Raw genomic sequence first — 21,813 nt, forward strand, 5'->3', positions numbered from 1 at the left:
GTGAGATTGAGTCACTTATGGTTTGTCTCCCTCCCAATCCCATCTTGTTTCATTTATTCTTCTCCTACCCACTTAAGGGACTGTATTTTCTAAGCAAGCGTCTTACACGCATCTCATAAACCGTGCATCCCTTTTCCTCAAGTTCTCCATTTTTACTCTCCAGTTCTTTCTCTGCTACATTCAGCTTGCCTGAGATATGTTCACACACTTTGCGGGTCCCGTATTTTTGCATACCACATCATTTTAGTGGCATAACTTTATTGGGCAATAATTTATTTTGGCAATTCATTTTATTGGCAATAATAATTTGAGGATTAATATGAGGTGACCAAACTTTTACCAAGAAAGGTGTTGCATTTTTGACAAGAGAGCCTGGCTTCTTTGCCTGTGCCTCTAGCCAATGATTTTCAAACTCTACTGTGGAGTCTGGCTCTGCAGATGCGCTTCAGGGGCTGGGGATGAGGGAGGGTCACACCCCCTCTGATCAAAAGGACCCTAGTCACAGATTTTGATCAAATCATTACCTAAGCCCATTTCCTCAGGTCCTCCTTGACCCCTCTTTCAGGGATATCCAGATCCTTCAGGGCATCTGCCTCCATATGAAGCCAAACTTAGTATGAACAATGGAAACAGGACGATTACTAAGAAAGCCCACCCATTCTGTCTCATAGAAGCATGGGTTTTTTTGATTTTTGTTTTTTGTTTTTTTCATGTTTTTGGTGTTTTTTGTTTGTTTGGTTTTGTCTTTTGTTTTTTTTTTTGTTAGTTGTTTTTGTTTTTGTTTTGTTTTTCTTGCTTTTGATACCCTCCAAATGGAGTTTTTGTTTTGTGATAATTATGTGGCATTGGAAACAGTAAAATGCCTTGTCTTTTTTACACAACTGAGTAATGAAAATAGATGATACATTTTTATTTTCAAGAACTATTTCTTACCTTCTTCCTCAAAGACAAAACCTATTTTTCTCTTGTTAAAAGACCTTCCTGCCTTTCAAACTTACTGTGTGCTTTTATTCTGACAGTTTTAAGTGTTATATCTTGAAAAATACATATTGTATTTCTCTGGTTGTTTTAAACTTTTAAACACCTCTGTTCCTTTTCATTTTCTGTACTTTCCCTCTCACTTAAAGAGAGAATGTGCTCTCAGGCAATAGAAGCCAGAGATATATATTCTTTTATTTTTTACATGACAGGATCATATGTTTTCTTTCTTTCTTTCTTTCTTTTTTTTAAGATTTATTTATTTATTTGAGAGAGAAAGAGAAAGCAGAAGGGAGGAACAAAGGGAAAGAGAAACTCAAGCAGAGTCAGCACTGAGCACAGAGCCTGACACAGGGCTCAGTCTCATGACCTTGAGATCATGACCTGAGCCAAAACCAAGAGTCAGATGCTTAACTGACTGCACTACTCAGGGACCCCAGGATCCTGTATTTTCTTAATAATTAAGGTTACTCATGCACAGACTTGAAGAGCTAAATGGGACATTAGAGGATTTAGTCCAAATCCTTATCTTAGAAATGAGGAAACAGAGACCCAAAGAAGTAAAATGACTTGCTTAAACTCACAGATTAAAAGATCCATGTGTTGGGCACCTGGGTGGCTCAGTGGGTTAAGCCGCTGCCTTCAGTTCAGGTCATGATCTCAGGGTCCTGGGATCGAGCCCCACATCGGGCTCTCTGCTCAGCAGGGAGTCTGCTTCCTCCTCCTCTCTCTGCCTGCTCCTCTGCCTACTTGTGATCTCTCTCTCTCTCTGTTAAATAAATAAATAAAATCTTAAAAAAAGATCCATGCGTCAGTTAAGAATATTAATTGTAAGCAATAGAAGCCTGCTGTGATTAATTTGAATGACACACTACTATGTCAAAGGACAGAAGTAGCAAGATTTGAAACAGTTTGATCCCTTCCAAGGGTATAAATTTCATGCAAGGAAAACAATATGAAAGATACACACTACCTGTAAAAAATAATTATGCCCTCCACAGAATTTTTCAATGAAATCAGCCTTATATGAGAAAGTTCTTTTGTACATTGATTGATTCACTGAAAGGAATGATGGCCTGAATTTTCTTAAGTAATCACACACCTTCAGAAGAGTCTCTGAACTCTGTATTTGGGGATAAATTGGAATTGTTTTCAAAGCTTCCCTTCCATTCCCTCTTTAGATTATCAAGGCTAATTGTTACCTTGTCCTCGTTTGTAAAGAAATCTGTATGTTAGCAGCCCTAAATATCAGAGTGTAACTGGGCTATAGATACGTTTATGCTCTGTGTTTGTCTCTCTGAGAAAGTAGAATCAGCCAGAGTAGTGGTTTCCTAACCTCTTTATGCGTGTCCATGGCAGGGCTCTTTGGGGCCACACCTTCACGTCTACATACTTCAAGATTATCCACCACAATTTATGTTACTTGCTTGTACATCAGTAAGGTATTTATTTGAACAGAGCATTTCAGGGCTAAAAGATAAGTGAGGGAACCCGTGGTCTAGTGGTTGGGAGCCAGAGAAGGTGGAGCAGGAAGATAGTGCTACGAGGCATGGTGGAGAAGTTGTTCGGAGGCATAAAGAAATTGAACATTCTTAGAAAAACTGAGGGTTTATAAAGAATGGAGGTGTTTGAATGTCAAGGATAGAGGACTTGGAGCATGGCCAGGATGGCTGGAAGCCAGAAAGAGATGATCCAGGGTCTGTGTGTCTGATAAGAGAAAATGCAGAGCAGGAAAGAAGGAAGGAGCACAGGCTGAGGTTTGCAGACTTTTAGATGAGCGGGTGCAAGCCAGAGAGGAGTTTGTTTGCCCGCTCATCCAAAACATGCTGAGAGAAACTGTTCCAGCCCTGGGCTGAGAATCTGATGAGGGAAGTGAAGGAAGCTTACTTAATATACTTAAAATTTAACTTCATTTTTTAAATCGGTAGGTATTTATTGAGCTTCTACTATGTGACAGATAGTTTTCTAGGCAGGAGAGATGCTGAGGAAACAAGGCGGAAAAGGTCCTTGTTCACCTGGAACTCACCTTCTGATGGGAGGAGATAGAAAACAAAGAAGTAAATAATTTAAGGAAATAAGATGAATGCAGATAGTAGTGTGATAAAGGAAAGAGATCAAGGTGATATGATATAAGGTGAATGACTACGGATGGGGTGGGTTGATAATTTAGATGTACTTTGATTTGATTTTTAAAAAGATCACTGGCTGCTACTTGGCTGACTTGATAACACAGATCCTAAAGGGGAAACTGCTGACCTCATTTTGTCCCTTCTGGGCACCAGGTGACTAACAGTCAGGAGGATTTACCTAGCCCAGGTATCTGTATTTAACAAAACATAAAGGAGCTTTTATTTTTATTTTATTTTATTTTATTTCATTTCACCTCATTTCAAAGATTTTATTTATTGATTTGACAGAGAGAGATACAGCAAGAGAGCGAACACAAGCAGGGGGAGTGGGAGATGGGGAAGTGGGATCAAGTTCCCCATCAGGAAGCCCAATGGGGGACTTGATCCCACAACCCCGGGATCATGACCTGAGCTGAAGGCAGACATCTAATGAATGAACCACACAGGCACTCCTATTTTTTATTTTAATACAATTTATTAAATTATAAGTTCATACTCAGTAATTTTTCATAATGATTGTGTTTAGAAGAAAGTATTTTTGTTCTAAGTCACTGAGTTTGGAGTGATTTCATTTTTCTGCAGTAGCAAACTGGAGCAGCAGTAGAAATGAGATGTGAAGCGAGTGCATGGGAGGGATTTCTAGCGCAGACCTGAGTGAGGGAAGATAGTAACTCCTGATTCCCACCAGCTCTGAGTCAGGGCACCCATCCTCTAAGAATGCCCACTACTTCATCATTTGCACAGGCAGCTGAGACTTTTAAAGCTGAGCTTTTAAACTCGAGATTTGGTGGATATGACGAGACTCATTTTGGCTGTGTGGCATTGACGAGAGAATTTTTTGAGATGGATTAAATCGGGTTTATAAAAGGAACTACATGCCTCTTCTCAAGAAGACTTCCTCAGAAGTTATACAATAAGGTTCTCCTCATGAATAATCTGATGAAAGCTCCAAGGAGTCCCTGGGCGGGTCCGTCACAGATCTTCTTGATCCTTTGTTTCTCCTGCTCAGACCAGGGGTTCGTTATGCATTCTGGTCCCCAGAAACGGCTGTGTGATTCTGGATCTCTGCCGTCCCTCTTTGGGGAGCAAGTCTCCACGTGCTGGCCGCTGCGTGCTCCCTGAAAATGATGTTTAAACAGGGAAAAAAAAACAAACAAACAGTAGACCTTTTTGGTAGGAAACCTATTTTTCCTGCTTGATGTCCCCTGTGTGTTCCTTCAGGAAACTTTCTGTGTAACATTTTAAATCCCCGGGTATTAGTGGCTAAGAAGAGCACAGTTCTGTGACTTTTCAGGCACCTTACGCTCCATGTGTCTTCCCTAGAAAGGGGAAAGCAGAAAATCAGGAAGAGCAGGGTGTCCTGGAACAGAATCTTTAGAAGTGAAGCTCCTGGTCCTTAGGTGGTTATCATGCCAAAGCACCCAAATATCAGCCAGTCGAACTGGAAAGCTTTCTGTTCATCCCTAGATCTTGCTGTTATTCATAAACAAAGGTATTGAAGTTTAAAGCACAGGAGTCAAAGATCATTGCTGTCTTTCTCTTTGGCAATCAAAATCCAAGCAGGAGAAGCCCAATTTCTGAACAGAGCCAATTTTTAAATATCAGTGCTTGGTCCTGCAAAGCGAAGATAGTTCTACTTAGAGTGACAGTTCATGGTCTTGGGTATTAGTAAATATCATCTCATTGATAGCGTGTTATTTAAAAAGTCACAAAACTGATATGGATTTTCCCATAAAACCGTGTAAAACCAATGGTCATCTTTGAACGTGCTATTATAGGAATTGGGATTTACAATGTCTTAATTTTTCAAAGGGCCATGTAGGTATTTTGGTGGATTCTTTTTCACCCCAAGGATTCTCCATATGAAGGCTTCAACAAAAACTACCTTATGACTGTCAAGGTGGTTGACTCAGACCTTGTCCTAGTAACTAATTGCTCTCTCAGTGACAAAATAGAAAAATTGAATTTCAGTTTTAAAAATATCCTAGTCAACCCACTATTCAGGTGTTAAAATATATGTTGATTACTTTCTCCCCAAATCATGACAATTACTATCATTTGGCATATCTACAAAGTATCTCAAGGAAGAAAATGAGAACCTTAGGGTAGAGAATCATACCTTGTATGATTAACATATCAATTATATTTATATATTTATATATAAATTATATATTTATATATTTAACAGCAGGAGTAAGCCTGGGTTCTGATAGCTACGAGATAAATTTGGAAGCCAGGAAAGATAATCAAGATACTAAGACACATGTTTTAATCAGTTACATTGGAATAGTTGCCAGGTAATGGAGCTCATTAAAGGAAGTGGTGTGTTCCGTGTAGCTGTATTAAAGAGTCAAGTATCCCAGAAGCTGCTGACAGAGCCTGTGCTTCCAGTTTTCTGAGAAACTGGACCTGCTTGGCGGACGAGAAGCACCATCCGAAGTTCTTGTGCTTGCCTTTGCCAAGTTCCATAGTCTTGAAGTGTATCTATAAAGATAAGATATTGGAGTAGAACCAGTTCACGGGGGCAATGGCATGCAGGAGAGCATTCTTGTTACTGCTTTCTTACCTCGTTAACAAAAATGCAGCCCACAGAAGAGAAAAACCAAAATCTCAGCAGACTGCTATTGGAAAATTCAAATTACCGTTTCCTTCATGGTAGTAATTCCCTGCTGAATGCAGATGAATTCATATAATTTGAAATATAGTTAATTCCAAACACCGCATGCTTATAGTTTGGAATAGTTGGTCCCGGGAGATAAGAACTCAGACGGATTTGTTTACTTCCAAGTGAAAGAAGAATTCTGATTACCTTTTAATAGGAAAAGAATGGACGTGGTGAGAATATGCATAAAAACATCCTTTTATCCCTGCGACCTTTGTAATTGGGTTTTAATACAGGCCCACAGCTGAAAACAGTCAGTTCAGTTGAGCAGCAGGTAGATGCATAGAGATGCTGGCTGGATGTCCGAGAATAAGGAAACCCTCTCCCTGGGGAACTGTTTACTTAGCACTTACTAAAGGTCACTGAAGGTCATGGAGTGCCAGTAACTAAACCTTACCTTAAGCTGTCTTCTTGGTTTTCAAATTGATAATACCTGTACATCTTGTGTGATAAAATATTTCCCTATAAGTTTTATGTTTGATCCTCTTGATAGTTGCTATAAATTCAGATGGGCCTTTCATACTCATAGTGAATGTAAGTGTGCCCTTTCACTGATAATCAATATAATCAATATAATAATCAATATAAACCCTCTTGAAACTATAAGGTGTTAAGGACTGTATAACCTTCCTTGGTATTCACCCCGGGAATGAGTATTAGAAGCATAGATGTGCCCGTTAATCCTACACTTGTGTGACATGACTTCCCCAGTTGTGGTTGTCTGTCTTGTCGTTAAGCTGGTGCTAGAAACTTGAATTTTGAGTAAATTTTCACAAGGTGAGATCATAATTTATTTTAACTGCTGATGGATAATAATGGTTGAACAGCAACGATTGAGATTACGGGAGTGGTCTTCAATTTCCTGGTGTTGATGCTACTCTTAGTTTGAGTTAGTCACTTATATATTCTGTAAGAGGTTAATAATATAACTAGATTATCGCTTACCTCACAAAGTTAAAATGCATGTGAAGATAAAATGGAAAGAATTTAGGTCCTTAGGAAAGAGCCAATATCTAAATCTAGAAATTTTACATTAACATATTAAGGTGAGCATCTCTAGTCTTAACTAAAACCTCCAGGTTTGTGGACCTCATGAGAACACAGTCTTATTTACAAAGACACACACACACACACAGAACAACAACAACTCAAGACACAAACAAAAACAACTGCTTGGCCAGAAGAGACATAAAGATGTCCTTCCTGTGTGTATGTGAGTTTGTGGCCTTCTCTTCATGAACAGTTGAAAAAGATATATAAGATATATATAAGCAGAGAAAACTTGGGAGATGGAATTCAGGAAAGGAATTTATTATTATTTAAGAAAAACTACTAGGTTATTACTTATCAAGTGTTTTTGCAACTGTATTCTTAGTAAGGCAATTTTAAATAATGATTAAAAATTGAAAATGACAGAATTCCCCAACCAAATGGTTATGAATTACTTAGTACTTTCAAAGTGATAGTTTTTTGTTCCGCTTTAATTCAGATACATGATGACTTTTTTTTAAACATTCTTTTTTTAAAATTTTATTTATATATTTGACACAGAGAGAGAGATCACAAGTATGCAGAGAGCCAGGCAGAGAGAGAGAGAAGGAAGCAGGCTCCCCGCTGAGCAGAGAGCCCGATGTGGGGCTCAATCCTAGGGCTCTGACATCATGACCTGAGCCAAAGGCAGAGGATTAACAACACTGAGCCTCCCAGGTGCCCCACATGTTGACTTTCTAAGAATTTGTGTAGGTCATTTATTTTAGGATTTAGTAAAGGTCTTCTATTTTATTATGCTTTAAGTATTACCAAAAATTATAAATAAATTTTAAGTTAAATTACCATGATAAATATTTAGAATGTTCTCCAGCAATTCACTGCTGTGTATTTTTTGCAGGCTTGTACAGCGTATGTAGATTTTATGATTTCTGTGGCCAGACTGATTCGTAAGGAGAAAGGACTGCCCATCGATGAAAACCAGTTTTCTTTGGAAATGAAGAAAATTATGGAATTGGAAAAAGAAATTGCCAATGTAAAACACATTTTCTCTGATACATTGAATAATGTTACCACTCTTTTTTTTTTTTTTTTTTAAGATTTTATTTCTTTATCTGAGAGAGAGAGAGTGGATGAGAGGTAGTATACAAGCTGGCGGGAGGGAGAAGAAGGCAGAGGGAAAAGCAAGCTCCCCTCTGAGCTGGGAACCTGAGACGTGAGACACATGGGGCTGGATCCCAGGACCCCCAGATCATGACCTGAGCCACTCAACTGACTGAACCACCCAGGCATCCTGTGTTCCCACTCTTTTCTTTCTTTCTCCTCTCTAACATATTGGAAAGGTAAAAAGGTGCAACTTTTTCAACAACTGGTAAAAATGCATAGCTCAGAAATGAATCATTGACTTTAAGAGAACCTTTGAAACTATAGAATTTTGTAGTAAACTGAGTTCCTGACATCCAGGAGACATAACTAAGTTCGACAAATATTAAACTAGTTACACTTAATTACCTAAGATAAGTGGATTATACCAAAAGCTTAACTATTTGCAGTCAGATGGTTGGTGGGATGTCCTCGAGGTTCAGGGCACATGCGATGGCTAACTATTCCACAAAGCTATTTTAGTTTTGGTGTGTATAGTTCTGCTTTGTTTTATTTTAAAGTTTAAGGTGATCACAGAGATTGACTCTTCCTCTGCTTAATATTAGTCCCTGAACACTACCATGTGACCACACAGTGTGACCAAGTTCCAACTGCCAGGCTGGCTCAGAGGTTCTGACAGGAACAGCAAAGCCCAGAGCGTGTTTTCCTGAGTTGCTTCTGGTCCCAATGAACCCTTGAAGTCTGAATTGGCACCTTTTTGTCCAATGTTCCTCTGACAGAGTCTGCAGTCTCGAGGAGTGAACTCTGTCTAAGCAGCATTAAGGTTACTGATTAAACCCACGGTTGGTTTAGTCTAGAATCTTTAGGGCTCTCCCTGACATTGCAGACAAGTCTGTGCTCCTGAATCCCCCTGGTGTTTGCCACTGCCATCAGAATCTTGAAGACTAAAAATCTTTGAGGGCAATTTTAGCTTTCCCGGAGCTACGTGAAACCCCAAATCTCCAGTCAGAACCAGACTTTGCTTGGAACCATGGTTGGATGAGTGACGGTTGGGTGGGTTACAGGTGTTTCTGTGCTGGAAATGGAAGAGTTAGAGGAAAACAGTGTATTGCCCTGGGTTTCTGCCACTTGCACCTTCCCAGACCATGTTCTCCTTTGATCAGCCTCAGCTCTCTGATAGGCATATCCTACCTCAAAATGATTTGCACCTGTGTTTTTTTCTCCTCTCTTAGACTTAGGTTGTGGTGAGGTCTTAGTCTTCTTTAAATGACCTGTGTATCTCTGGCATTATCCAACTTTTTATTCCATTCATATGTTCAATAAATAATTTTTAAGAGTCTCATGCTCTACCGACTGAGCTAGCCGGGCGCCCCTAATAAATAATTTTTAAAGTAGTGAATAAATCAATAACCTAAAGGGGCTACTGTAACCCAGAAATAACTCCCATGTTAAGCTACCTTTGGTCTCTCTTGACTTTAAAGTTGCTTTTATTCTATTTCAGCTGCTAGTTGGGGAGTTGTTATTGCATTTTTTTTTGATTCTGTGAAAAATAAGTAAATAAAACTGTTGAGTCTAATGCTGTAGAGTGTAGAGTATACTGTCTAGGCAGGATAAGAGGACAGTCACAAAGGTAGGAGATGCTATCACTCTCCTCAGATAACCATGCTTTGTATTAGGAAATTTTTCTCTTACTTGGCTTGAAATTCTTGCAGAAATCGTTATGGTTTTCTTTCTTTTCTTTTCTTTTTTTTTTTTTTTTTTCTTATCTGGATATTAACTGGGATACTGAATGGTAGCAATGAGGAAGTGGGAGAGGATATTTGAGAGATGCATTGCAGGTGATTGTATTTGAGGAAGTTACCATATAAAACAACCACAGAAATGACTGAGCTGACCATGACCCTTAGAAGGAAGGAGGCCTGTGGACACTGCCCGTGTTTGGTCAGCAGTTGTCAAAGTATGAAAAGATTTTTGAAGTATCTTATACTTAACACGGTAGCCAAATCTTGATGATTGTTATTGAATATGCTTAAAATCTCCCAAATTTCACTTTTCTCATTGATATGAGTTTATTTTAACCATAAAACAAGTGTAGAAAATAGAACTTATATTGTACCTATTTCATATTTCTTTTCCCCTCATAGAGAGTTATGTTTTTCTGAAGTATTCTTAGTTGTAAAATAAGAATGGATAATTGTAAAATAAGGATCAAAAATTAAATCCGTAGGCTACAACTAAATCTGAAGATCGAAATGACCCCATGCTTCTTTATAACAAAATGACATTAGCCCAGATCCAGAATAACTTCTCACTAGAGATCGATGGGAAGGTAAGTAGCAAGTTTCGTGCTCTCTGTTATTGTGCCATTTCCAAAATTATAATAGTGAGGTATAGTTTGTTAAAATTCAGTGATAACTTATTTATTGAAATAGATTGAACTTTTTAAAATGAATTTAGATGACACCAACCATTTGATTTCATGACAAGACTGGAAAAAGGAACACAGACCTATGTGAAGTCATTGTATTATATTGAGTTAGAGTGAATATCAAAGGTAAAATTCCTTTCAAGGCAGCTGTGCAATGAAACTGTTGTAGCAAAGGATTTGGAAAACATTAAAATGGAAAATCCTTCTGAGAGACAATCATATAGCCATTGGACTTGGACAGTCAAATAATAAAATCACTAGATTTTTTTTGAAGTCCTAAAAAGGATAATTTATATATAGAACTTGCCATATTCTCATCAAGGCGATGAACCTAGATGTTCAGAGCAATGATGGAAACATAGAACACTAGAAATAAGGAGAAAAATCTGGCTCATAAATTCCATTATGAATAGTAGTAATTCATTAGCTAGGATATAGTAATCTTTTGGGGGGGCTATGTATGTATCTTTGTGTATTAGTTGATGCACGTGATTGGGAACTGAAGCAAGATCCATGGAAAAATCAATAAACTATCACATTCAGTGATAGAATTCTCTCTGGCCCTAATTACAGTAAAAAAAGGGGGGGGAGGTTTGTAAAGACATGACCTATTGTTAGGAATTTGTCACATAGAACTGTTTAATACAATGAGGGCTTCATAAATCTGGTTTTGAAAGATTGGTCCAAACCACCAAAGAAAATTGAGAAAAGCAATTATTAATACTTAATAAGTTATCAATATTTTATATCCTTACAAATGTGTGAACTTTTCAAACACTGAAATGTGGCATTTTAGCAAGATTTGCATAATCGCAAATGTTTGTGTTATTTTTCTTATATCTACTGTTGGTTGAATAACCACGATTCCCATTTAGAGAATAAAATACAAGATTTCATCTTTTAGCAGCTCCAAAGTGTAAAAATTGCATGCCTATCGACCCAATACTGATAGTTTTAGATATGGTGTTCGGCTTCATTGGACCATTTGTGTTGTATCTCTAACATTACTATACCTCCCCTATGACAATAGTATGCTGTTGTTTATAGCTGGATCTCCGCTGAGGTGTATTAATGGTGTTTGAATGGATTGTTATATCCACTATTAAAAGATAAACACTTTATACCCATTTAAATTTTTGTGTAAACCAAGAAAACTTTATTTTTATTTTATTTTTGTCTTTGAAGATTTTTATTTATTTATTTGACAGAGACTGCAAGAGAGGGAACACAAGCAAGGGGAGTGGGAGAGGGAGAACCAGGCTCCCTGCTCAGCAGGAAGCCTCATGTGGGGCTCGATCCCAGGACCCTGAGACCATGACCTGAGCGGAAGGCAGACGCTTAATGACTGAGCCACTCAGGCACTACAGGAAGCTTTATTTTTAAAGCTAAATGTCCTTTCTGTGTGTGTGAGTTAGACCAAGATGGGCAACACTGAGCTAAATTTCTAGCTGTATATTCTCTATCCTTAGAGGCTTTGCTTTTGCTCTTAGGTGGTTGGTTAGTTTAATGCTGCTATCTGAATAATCATGCTACAGAACTAATTTTTTTAAATTCAGAAACTGATTGGAAGTGGTTGGTTAGTTTAATGCTGCTATCTGAATAATCATGCTACAGAACTAATTTTTTTTAATTCAGAAACTGATTGGAACAATGGAGGAAAAATTCCAAGCAAATATCAGACTGACCATTGTGATATTACAGAATGAGGCGACTGACACCCTAACCATGTCTGACTCCATGACCATAATTGAGTCTTAGAACCAAGAAGGCAAATCCACAATTACTGAATGTTTCATGCCTGCTTTTTTCCAGCCATTCAGCTGGTCAAATTTCACAAATGAAATCATGTCAACTGTGAATATTAATATTGCAAATGAGGAAGATGTGGTGGTTTATGCTCCAGAATATTTAACCAAACTTAAGCTCATTCTTACCAAATATTCTGCCAGGTAGGTATGTCAGCGTGCCTATGTCCTCAAAATTTACATTTAGATCACTCTTTAGAAGCTTTGCAGCCTCATCTTTTCTGTTGCTGGGTGGTGGGTTTTTTTATACAGAGATCTTCAAAATTTAATGTCCTGGCAGTTCATAATGGATCGTGTAAGCAGCCTCAGCCGAACCTACAAGGAGTCCAGAAATGCTTTCCGGAAGGTGAAGAAAAAAATCTCTTTTCTTAAGACTTAAAGCATAAGGAGTACATGGTTATGAAGGCTTGCCATGTACGCTGCTAGAATGTGGCGAACTTTGCCAGGAGTCAACATGCCAAGTGTTGGCTGCTTTGCCCATATTTTGGCTATGTTGCCTAGCAAAGCCAGCTTTTATGGGCTTTGTCCTGCTCTGGCACCAAGATTCAATTTCTCTGGAAGGAGTTGCATTTGGTTATGGGAGCAGTTTGTGGGAGAATACTGGCTTGGTTTTTTGTTGTGTTGAAAGTAATTGCAAGGGTATATATTTCAGATAATTTGACTGTCAGGTGCTTATATACAGCACACTAGACATGCAGACAGATGGACTACATTGATGTAGACAATCCACTGATAGTGCGCCTACCTGGGGGCAACCGTAAGGCCTTTCATTAGGCTGTACCTTCACTATTTAAACAATAGTGAGGGGAGATGACAGGAGGGATAGAAGGAGACATTTTGGCAAATGTACTGGTTGGTGTTATGGAAAGGAAATAACTGCTTATTTGAAATTTTTAGCATTTACTCTTTGAAACAAAATGTGGGCAAATTTTTAAAATTAAAGAATGTTAAAATGGCATCTCGCGCAATTTCCCTTACTTCAGTTAATCCCCTCGTTAGTACTTAAATTTATATATGTACAGCTCTTCTAAGTACTGGAAGTTCAGCTAAAACATTAAAAAACAGGAATGTGTTTCCTTGTATACCAGATTTCTCCCCTGTTACATAAACTGAACATTACTTCATGTTTATGTTTATGCAGTCGGAACTATTATGTTTTTTTGTTTGGTTTTGAGGGGAGGGCATTTTGTTGTTGTTTTCTAAAGCTGTCTAGAAGGATATTCACCTGTAATAGCCGAAAGTTCTACTGGGACATGCTACCGAAAATATACCTTATTTTTGGATTATTTATAAGTAAACAGTCCAATTGGATTACATTTTGTCATGGGTGAGGACAACATGCCTTGTGAAGAGAAGCAATGAACATTTGCAAGAACTTAGGGGACATAAAGAAAAGAGTCCTGTGGAATGTGTGTTCACCTTTGCTGTGGCCATCTATTTGTGGTCAGATGTCATTTCCTTTCTCTTACCCATAGGCCCTTTATGGCACAACATCAGAAACAGCAACATGGAGACGTTGTGCAAACTATGTCAATGGGAATATGGAAAATGCTGTGGGAAGGCTGTATGTGGAAGCAGCATTTGCTGGAGAGAGTAAACATGTGGTAATGTTTTCAGCATGACACTCCTATCAGTTCGTGGCTTGCCTCAATGTGCAGTTACAATAGTTAAAAATTTGGCTCAAGTTTTACTGATTGGCAGAAAAATCTTGGAATCATGATTTATTGTTATTTTTTAGTGACTCCCCCTCACTCTCCCAAGGGTCTGGTTATGTTTCTAATCTTAATATTGTCTGATCCAAAACCAATTGTCCATTTTCTGGAAGCAGTGTATACCCGGTGCCCACTCATGTTCTGTTGATAGAGACATTTGTAAATTCTTCTATTAGCAAGATTGACCAAGAATCAGTGTTTTCTGAAAAATGTTGAAAGTAAGCCAGGGTTTATTTGAGATACTAAAAAAATATACTTCATTTTTCATTGTTACTGAAATGAAGAGGATGGAATTTAAAGTGAAAGAAACTTATTAAAATACTACTTCTTGCTTAATTGAACTACTAACAGTGATGACTGTTTTATGTGAATTCTTTTATGATCATGGAAACCATTACATTCTAAAGATGACTTTTTAATTAAGGTGTGTGTAAGACTCTGTTTAATCCTTAGTGTTGGTAGTAGCAAGAATCCTTGAAAAATATAATGATCCCCATATATCCATGTGTTTATGTCACAGTTTGTCTATAAATACATGTTATTGAGTTCTGTAAAGACAGCTTATAATCCTATTTTTTAAAATTTGTGTTACCAAAAAAAGTAATTCATGTCCTAAATTTGTCTTCTGTTTCTGTGGTTTAAGGTTGAGGATTTGATTACACAGATCCGTGAGGTTTTTATTCAGACTTTAGATGACCTCACTTGGATGGATGCTGAAACAAAAAAGAAAGCTGAGGAAAAGGTAAATTATTAATTAATTTTAAAAGGCAGCACTAACTATTAAACAATTTCTTTACATGAAAAGATGAACTTTTAAGGAAGTTCAGGGATTCCATAAAATGAAAGCAATCTCCTTCAAGATGTCATTTCCAGGAACAGTTTTCGTGGATAAAGATTTGTTTCTGTGATTTACACCTTTTATTATCTTGAGATAATAAAAACCCCTACTCTCCATATTCAATTCAAAATTTTGAAATATCCCCAATTTTCCTTTTTTTTTTTAAAAAGGACTCTTCAGAAAATAAGAAGGAATCTTGTATGAACAATAACTATCTGAAAAATACTATCAGTGATTCATACTATTTCTCTTTTTATACAACATATCCAAAAGGATTCTACCAAAGCCTAAAAATATCCTTCCAATTTTTAATCACAGATTTCCAGCTCAATTTTGAAAACATGCCTTATTTAGATTTTTATATGACCTAGTGAGAAAAATTCTAAATTTCTGTCAAGCAAAGGTAAGGTGATGTATTACTTGAGTATTACATGGTGCTCTACAGGTAGAGAGATATTGAGGGAGCCTTCGTGTAACTATTCCTCTCTACCCCCATTGTGTACCTGTATTGGGACTCCTAATATCTTGCATAAGAACAGAGGTGTCAGATGTTTAAGAAAGTCTTGGGTTTAAACTCACTATGATTATTTGTCTTGATAAGTATAAAACTAAGAGGAACATGTCCAGTGAAAACTGTATATGCTTTGGGAGTAGTATTCACATACAGTCTGATAATTCCACTCCAGTTGGGGTGGCAAGAACAGACCATTCTTCAAACTGATAAAGAAAGATTTTATGAACCTATTATAATATGAAAGCCAAGCTGTAGTCTAGTTGTTTTCCAGGATTAAATCATGTGAAGGGACTGCCATTTTCGGCTATCCCAAAGCTGTGGCTGGGTTAGGTCTGAAATTTATGCACTGCAATATACCTACCTATCCATCACTGACTGGGTCCTGACATTCAGGCTGGATTTACTCCTTTTGTGTTCTGGCTCTCTGTGACATGGTTCTGTTTGATGTGGCCAGCTGGATTGAGCTTGATCATCATTTCCCAAGGTGGTATTATAAGCCATTGGACCCATAAGTAGTTCCATAAAAAAAGAGTCCCTGTCTCAAAGAATTTAGGAAATTACTTCCTGTAGGAAGGCTTCCCTGCCCCCACCTTAGACTAGGTTACATGCTCCTAGGGTATGATTTTCAGGCACCGTATCTAATACTCATTACACGTTAGACTGCAGTAAAGAAGTCTGCTTAACATTTTTGTCACAGTATTTACCCAAAGTATTTGACAATAAATCCTTTTTATGTAGACCTGTTTCTATAGAGTTTGTGCCTCTTAGAACACTCATTGGGGAAGTGTCTTCTAGAAAGTAAAAAACCTTCAAGAGGAGGCTGTTTGTAATGGGCAGTGGTGTGGAAATCTACAAGAAATCGGACTTGGCCAAACTGACTTATTGACACATATCCTGTCTGATCTGCTGCGGAAATCCTGTGCTTATGAAACAGATTTGTAACATAATTAAATTATTTAAGAACAATATAATATGATAGAATCAAAAGTCAAATATCTTTGAGAAAAATGAGAGAAATAAAAAAATGGAAATAGAAATCATAATAGGAAACAAATAGCAATAATGAAATAACAAAAGTAAACAATTCTAAAATAATAAAAATAAAAGTTAGAAATGTAGTAAGCAAGTGGTCAGTGTGAGCTGGTATAACAAGGAAAATCCTGTTCTCTATTTATTTAAATAATGCCATTCACTTAACTGTGGGAAGGTAGGTACACTGGGTTTGGAGACCAAAAGAGAACATACAGACTCCAGGACTCAATATTCAGAAGGAATATTAGTACTAAAGCTGTAAACCCATATCTGTTTTCTGAGCTAAGTCAGTGAAGTGGAAAGAAAATTATAAGTTGCTAGAATGGAAGCTCTAAATATTAGCCCTCCTATAAAATTGAAGAAAAAAAGCCTTTCAGAGAAAAAGTTCATAGAAGTACAATACATGTGGAATGATGCCTTGTCAGTTTTCATTTTGGTTTTTTGGGAAAGCTGGAACCTATGAAAATAGGGTATTAGAAGCAAAATTTTGGAACTGTTTCTCGTTTATTTTGGACTCCAGTGAGAAACCATTTCAAAGATCTCTATCTAAGTGTTGTCAAATACTATTTTTGTAAGCAATATGGATCAAATTATTCGATCGCTAGTCATGGCAAATTATAATGTTTGCATTTGGAAGTTACACAATCACCCTTACATTCAATGTTTTCATTTTTCCTAGGCTCTAGCCATTAAAGAAAGAATTGGCTATCCCGATGACATTATTACAAATGAAAATAAACTGAACAGTGAATACGCTGAGGTAGGTCTCTATGAAGACTGTGCTGGTGATACCTAGGGTGGGTGGGAATGTCATTTCTAGCTGTGGGGTGCCAGAAGTGATGTAGAATGGCCTAAACCCGAAGGTCTCGTTATATAAAGCCTTTTACGCTGAAGACAAAACTGCATTTTAGTTTTAGCCTTTTGTTTCATCGGCCTGGTTCATATTTGGGTTTTGTTATTTCGGTTTCCATATAGTCCACTGAAGAGTAGTGGGAAAATCTCGTGTCCTTTGAAATGCATCAAGGGCGGACATCAGAGTGTTGAGCAACAGGCAGCACTCGGTCTCCTTATTTCCTCTCGTATAAGCCCAAAAAGTCAAGTCCTCCATTTTCCTCCACTTTCCAATTATTCCTCCATGGGATAAAAACCAGGTCATGCCTCTGTATTGATAAAATAAAACAAAACAAAATCCTACTGTTTGAAAACCAGAAGCAGTTTTATTCCCCTCTGGTAATGTAACAGTGAAAAGAGAACAGAATCAATTCAAGTCACAACGCTGTTGATTTCAGACCCAGTTGAGGGTCCTGTCGCTCCTTGTGGTCCCTGCAACTCCCTAGAAACCCAGGCGGCAGTAAGGTGATTCTTGCCCAGACCTGGGGATGACAGTGATTACTAATCCATTGATCCCTCCCATGCGGGTTTACAAGCCACAGTGTCCTCTCGTCTCTTTCCATTTGTAGAAAAGCTTGACTGTTTCTTCTTGTAGATGGACGGGCTGCAGCATGTGAGGCCTGGGGGTGGCGGTGTCTTTGTCTCAGGAGTCAGGTGGCTAAGAGCAAAGACTCACAGACAACTACTTGGGTTCAAATCCCAGCTCCTCCACTCACCAACTTGAGCAAGTGACTTAGTTGTCTGCCTTAGTTTCTTCAGCTTTAAAATAGTGCTAATAGCCAGCCCATCTTCGTAAGATTATAAGGATTAAAAACGTAATATATATAAAGTGCTAAGAACAGTGCCCAGTACATAGTAGGCGCTAAATTAAGAATGGACTCTTGTCTCACCTATCATGTAAGGGCTAATGTCAATATAGGAAAGCTTGTCAGACACTTGGTTTCATTGATTAGTTCCAGAAGAATAGGCTAAAGTAGTGATTGAGTTAGAGCACCAGTGACCTGGGATAGAGAACTAGGCTAATGAGAATTCAATCCTTCTTTGGTAGGTTTTAATGCTGTCTGTTAACTTCATTAACTGATACGTTTAAGAACATATCCCTATGCTTTTAGCAAAAATTTTGATTACTTTTCCCAAAATCTTTTATGTAATATAGTTGAACTACAAGGAAGATGAATACTTTGAGAACATAATTCAAAACTTGAAGTTCAGCCAAAATAAACAACTAAAGAAGCTCCGAGAAAAGGTGGACAAGGACGAGTATGTATATTCGTTTCTTGTATGTTCATTCAGAAAAGGGCCTTTGTCCCTCTCATTGTTGGGTTAAGAAAAAGAAGTCGATTTAAAATAATGTTTAAAAAGTGCAACGTCTGTCAACGGAGTGAGTACCTCCACCTCTAAGACTGTCATACTAGACATGGGTCAAAGATTTAAGAAAATATAAAATTTTTTTATGAAGTTGTCCTCAGGCTACCCTATTTCTTCGTTTTTCTCTCATTTACTGCCTATCTCCTCTACTCTGTCGACAAGTTCCTCAGGAATGCCTTAGCCTAGGTAACCCAGCGCTCCCACAAGCCTTCTGTGACACTGCACTTGCGGTACTGAGAATGGTCTTAGCCCAGTGCCCACTTGTTTTCCTTGGGTCAGTCATCCACAGCCCCATCCCCTTCCTAGTCTGCTCTGTGTAACACCCTCAGCCTTGTGGCAGCCAAATAGGAGATCATGGGAGTTGCCTCCAAATGCTCTTCATCTCTGCTTATTAGGGGCACTCGTGCTTCATATGAACATTAACATTAGTTCAGCCTCGAGTTTTCAACTAATTAGGTGTGGTTAACATATTTACCCACATGGGTTTCTGCACTTAGATCCCTAGAGCTGCTCATGTTGACTTTTTCTTGCCAGGCTCTTAACTCTTGGAGAACAGGGGCTCTCATTCCTTTTGCCTGTTCAGCACAGTGCTGAACGCATAGAAAGTTTTCAGCTGAAACCGAATGAATGAATGAATGAATGAGCAAATGAAAAATAAACATACTAACTTGATTTGTGTGGTAATGAACAAAAATAATGTGCCAGTGAGTTGCTTGGTTTATTCGCGTGTTCATTTATTTTTTCACTTATTCATTTATTAAATTAATATTTTAGAACACTCAGTCAAGGTATCATTGGGAACTAGGAGATTGAAGGTGAACTTTGATTATATTATATTACATCATCACAGCAGAGGGTAGGAAAGGCATGATATAATAAGCTCTACCACCAGAAAGGAAATGTGCTGGGAAAGGTACAAAGTGACAGGGGACTGTCTGATGGCAGGCTGTTCTGTTCCCAGTTAAACCAAGTACAGGTTGGACAAAATTCCTAAACGACAACGCCGATACATTTCAATCCCTACAGAGCATTTTGAACCTGTCAGGTACCCCATAAGAGAGTCTGATTTCTTTTGCTGACTTTGGAGTTTATAGTGCAGCAAATGTTGTATTGTCTGGTGCTAAAAATAAGGCTGCAGAGGCTGGAGAATGTCATGCCCTCGCTAGCAAAGAAGGAAGGAGAATGGGTGCATATGGTTTGTGTTATAATCGGTTGTGAAATCCTATTTCTGGAAACCCACAAAAAGTCACCAAAAAGAATATTCATGGGTAAATTGATAATCTGAGAAGTTTCTTACAAGTCTAGAGATTTTCATTTCTTTAAAAATACATATGCTTACAATTAATCATTGCCAGTACTGTATAAAATATCTACAGAGAAATATTGTCAGGTAGTGTTTCTGAAAATAGCGAATATAACCTGCACCCATATGACACCAGAAGGATGCTTCATGATTTTAAAAATGGTTGAATTATTACTTGATATTTTCCTTTTAAGTTAATAGAGTCCAAAGTTCTGTAATCGTTTGGTAATACAGTTTGCATTTTTCATTCCCTTTCATCATATGTGTTGGTTTTCTCCCGAGTCCTCTTACCCTACAATAATCACAAGTAAAACCCCTGTACAATATATTTTTTAAAAGATTTTACTTATTGGGGCACCTGGGTGGCTCAGTGGGTTAAAGCCTCTGCTTTCAGCTCGGGTCATGATCCCAGGGTCCTGGGATCGAGCCCCACATCGGGTTCTCTGCTCAGCAGGGAGCCTGCTTCCCTCTCGCTCTCTGCCTGCCTCTCTGCCTACTTGTGATCTCTGTCTGTTAAATAAATAAATAAATAAAAAAAAAAAAAAAAAAAAGATTTTACTTATTTATTTGGGAGAGAGAGAGCATGAGCAGGGGTGCAGCAGAGGAAGAGGGAGAAGCAGACTCCCTGCTGAATGGGGAGCCTGATGCAGGGCTTGATCCAAGGACCCAGAGATCACGACCTGACCTGAAGGCAGATGTTTAACTGAGTGAGCCTCCCAGGTGCCCTTACACTATTTCAATGAATGTTGCATCTGCAGAATGCATAGCTCAGTAGAACCTTTTGGGTCCTTCCCTTGGTTGTTTCTTTTTTGTGGTGTACATAATACTAAAGTTATAGTTCCATGTCTTTGTTTGAATTTATACATGCAGGTAACTGCCATCCTAATTACAACATGTAACATCCCCATTCCCGTAAGTTTTGTTTGGTACCTCTTTCCACTCGGTTCCACCACGTGGGCCCTTTTGTGTCTTTTTTCTTTCACAGAGATGATTTTGAAATGCATCCATGTTATGTAGATCTTATGTCTGTCTCTTGTATGGGAACCATTGCAAATCATTACAGTATGTGATGTTTTGTGTCTAGCTTCTCTCATGAAGTTCTTTTTGGAGACGAAGAACCAATAAAATTAGCAGTGAAGCTTCTGGAAAGAATTTGAGATTCCATAATGGCACAAAGGGAGGAGATGTTAGGATCTTGGCAGCAGCCAAAATGGACTATTTTGTTGCCAACAGAATGGTCTGGGAGAGCGTTAAAATTGGAGCATGTGCTGAGTTGGTAGGAAGGAATTGGTGATCTGTGGAAAGCAGGGAAGCAGGGTAGACACCACTGGGGGATACCGGAGGTGCATCCATATTTCTCTTGGAAGAGCTGGTCTTGACTTCCGCCCCAGCTAATTGCTGTTGTTTGGCTTTCTTGAGTTTTGCTCTGTAGGTCTTGAACCAAACCTGCAATACCATGGAATCGTTCTCCAGTTTTGAGGCCATTTCTTTCTGAAGACTGGGAGCGGGGTATGGGTTCTTGCTGGACAAGAATTCCAGATCTGCGCACTGTTACTCAGTGAACATTGTTCGTTTCCTTTGGGAATGCTTCTGGAGCTTTCCTTTAGAAGGGTCCCCTGAGCCTGACATCAGAGATCTGGATGTGTTCCCATGCTCTGGTCCTGTGTCAAGCCTAGAGAATTTTTTTAAAGACACAGATCGAGTCCTATTATTTCCTGATGAAAACCTTTCAGTATATACCTGTTGCCTGTCTTACAAAACAGGTACAAGGCTCTGCATTCCTCTCACTAGTTCTCTAGAATTCCTTGAGATTCTTCCCCTACCCCCGCCCAGTGTTGCCCAAAGCTCCAGCCATAGGAATTACTTTCAGTCATTGCTGCATGTTTTCTTCCTCCTTGTTCGTTACCTGGGACCACCCTTTCAGCCTTTGTTCATCTCACAGAAACCTACACATTGTTGGACTCAACTGGAACATTCCTTCCTTATTCATAGTACCCCCTTGCATTTTTCTCTTCACCTCGTGCCTGTGCTAGCCCTTATTGAAAGCAAAACCATATATTTG

The 21,813-nt window shown here is 38.4% G+C and overlaps 1 protein-coding gene across 5 annotated transcripts in view; it reads left to right on the top strand.

The window, feature by feature from the left end:
- Nucleotides 1-21,813, top strand: part of MME (membrane metalloendopeptidase) — a 97,174-nt gene that overhangs the window by 40,803 nt on the left and 34,558 nt on the right. For all 5 annotated transcript variants that reach the window (XM_004755595.3, XM_004755597.3, XM_013057736.2 and 2 more), the window contains exons 9-16: nt 7,658-7,792; nt 10,088-10,189; nt 12,101-12,237; nt 12,346-12,439; nt 13,569-13,697; nt 14,449-14,547; nt 16,869-16,949; nt 18,237-18,340. In XM_004755595.3, coding sequence (XP_004755652.1) covers nt 7,658-7,792; nt 10,088-10,189; nt 12,101-12,237; nt 12,346-12,439; nt 13,569-13,697; nt 14,449-14,547; nt 16,869-16,949; nt 18,237-18,340 — 881 coding nt within the window. The remainder of the gene's footprint in view (nt 1-7,657; nt 7,793-10,087; nt 10,190-12,100; nt 12,238-12,345; nt 12,440-13,568; nt 13,698-14,448; nt 14,548-16,868; nt 16,950-18,236; nt 18,341-21,813) is intronic.

The sequence above is a fragment of the Mustela putorius genome, unplaced genomic scaffold (assembly GCF_011764305.1).
Source record: "Mustela putorius furo isolate JIRA1106 unplaced genomic scaffold, ASM1176430v1.1 tig00003834_pilon_pilon_pilon, whole genome shotgun sequence".
Classification (NCBI taxonomy): Eukaryota; Metazoa; Chordata; class Mammalia; order Carnivora; family Mustelidae; genus Mustela; species Mustela putorius.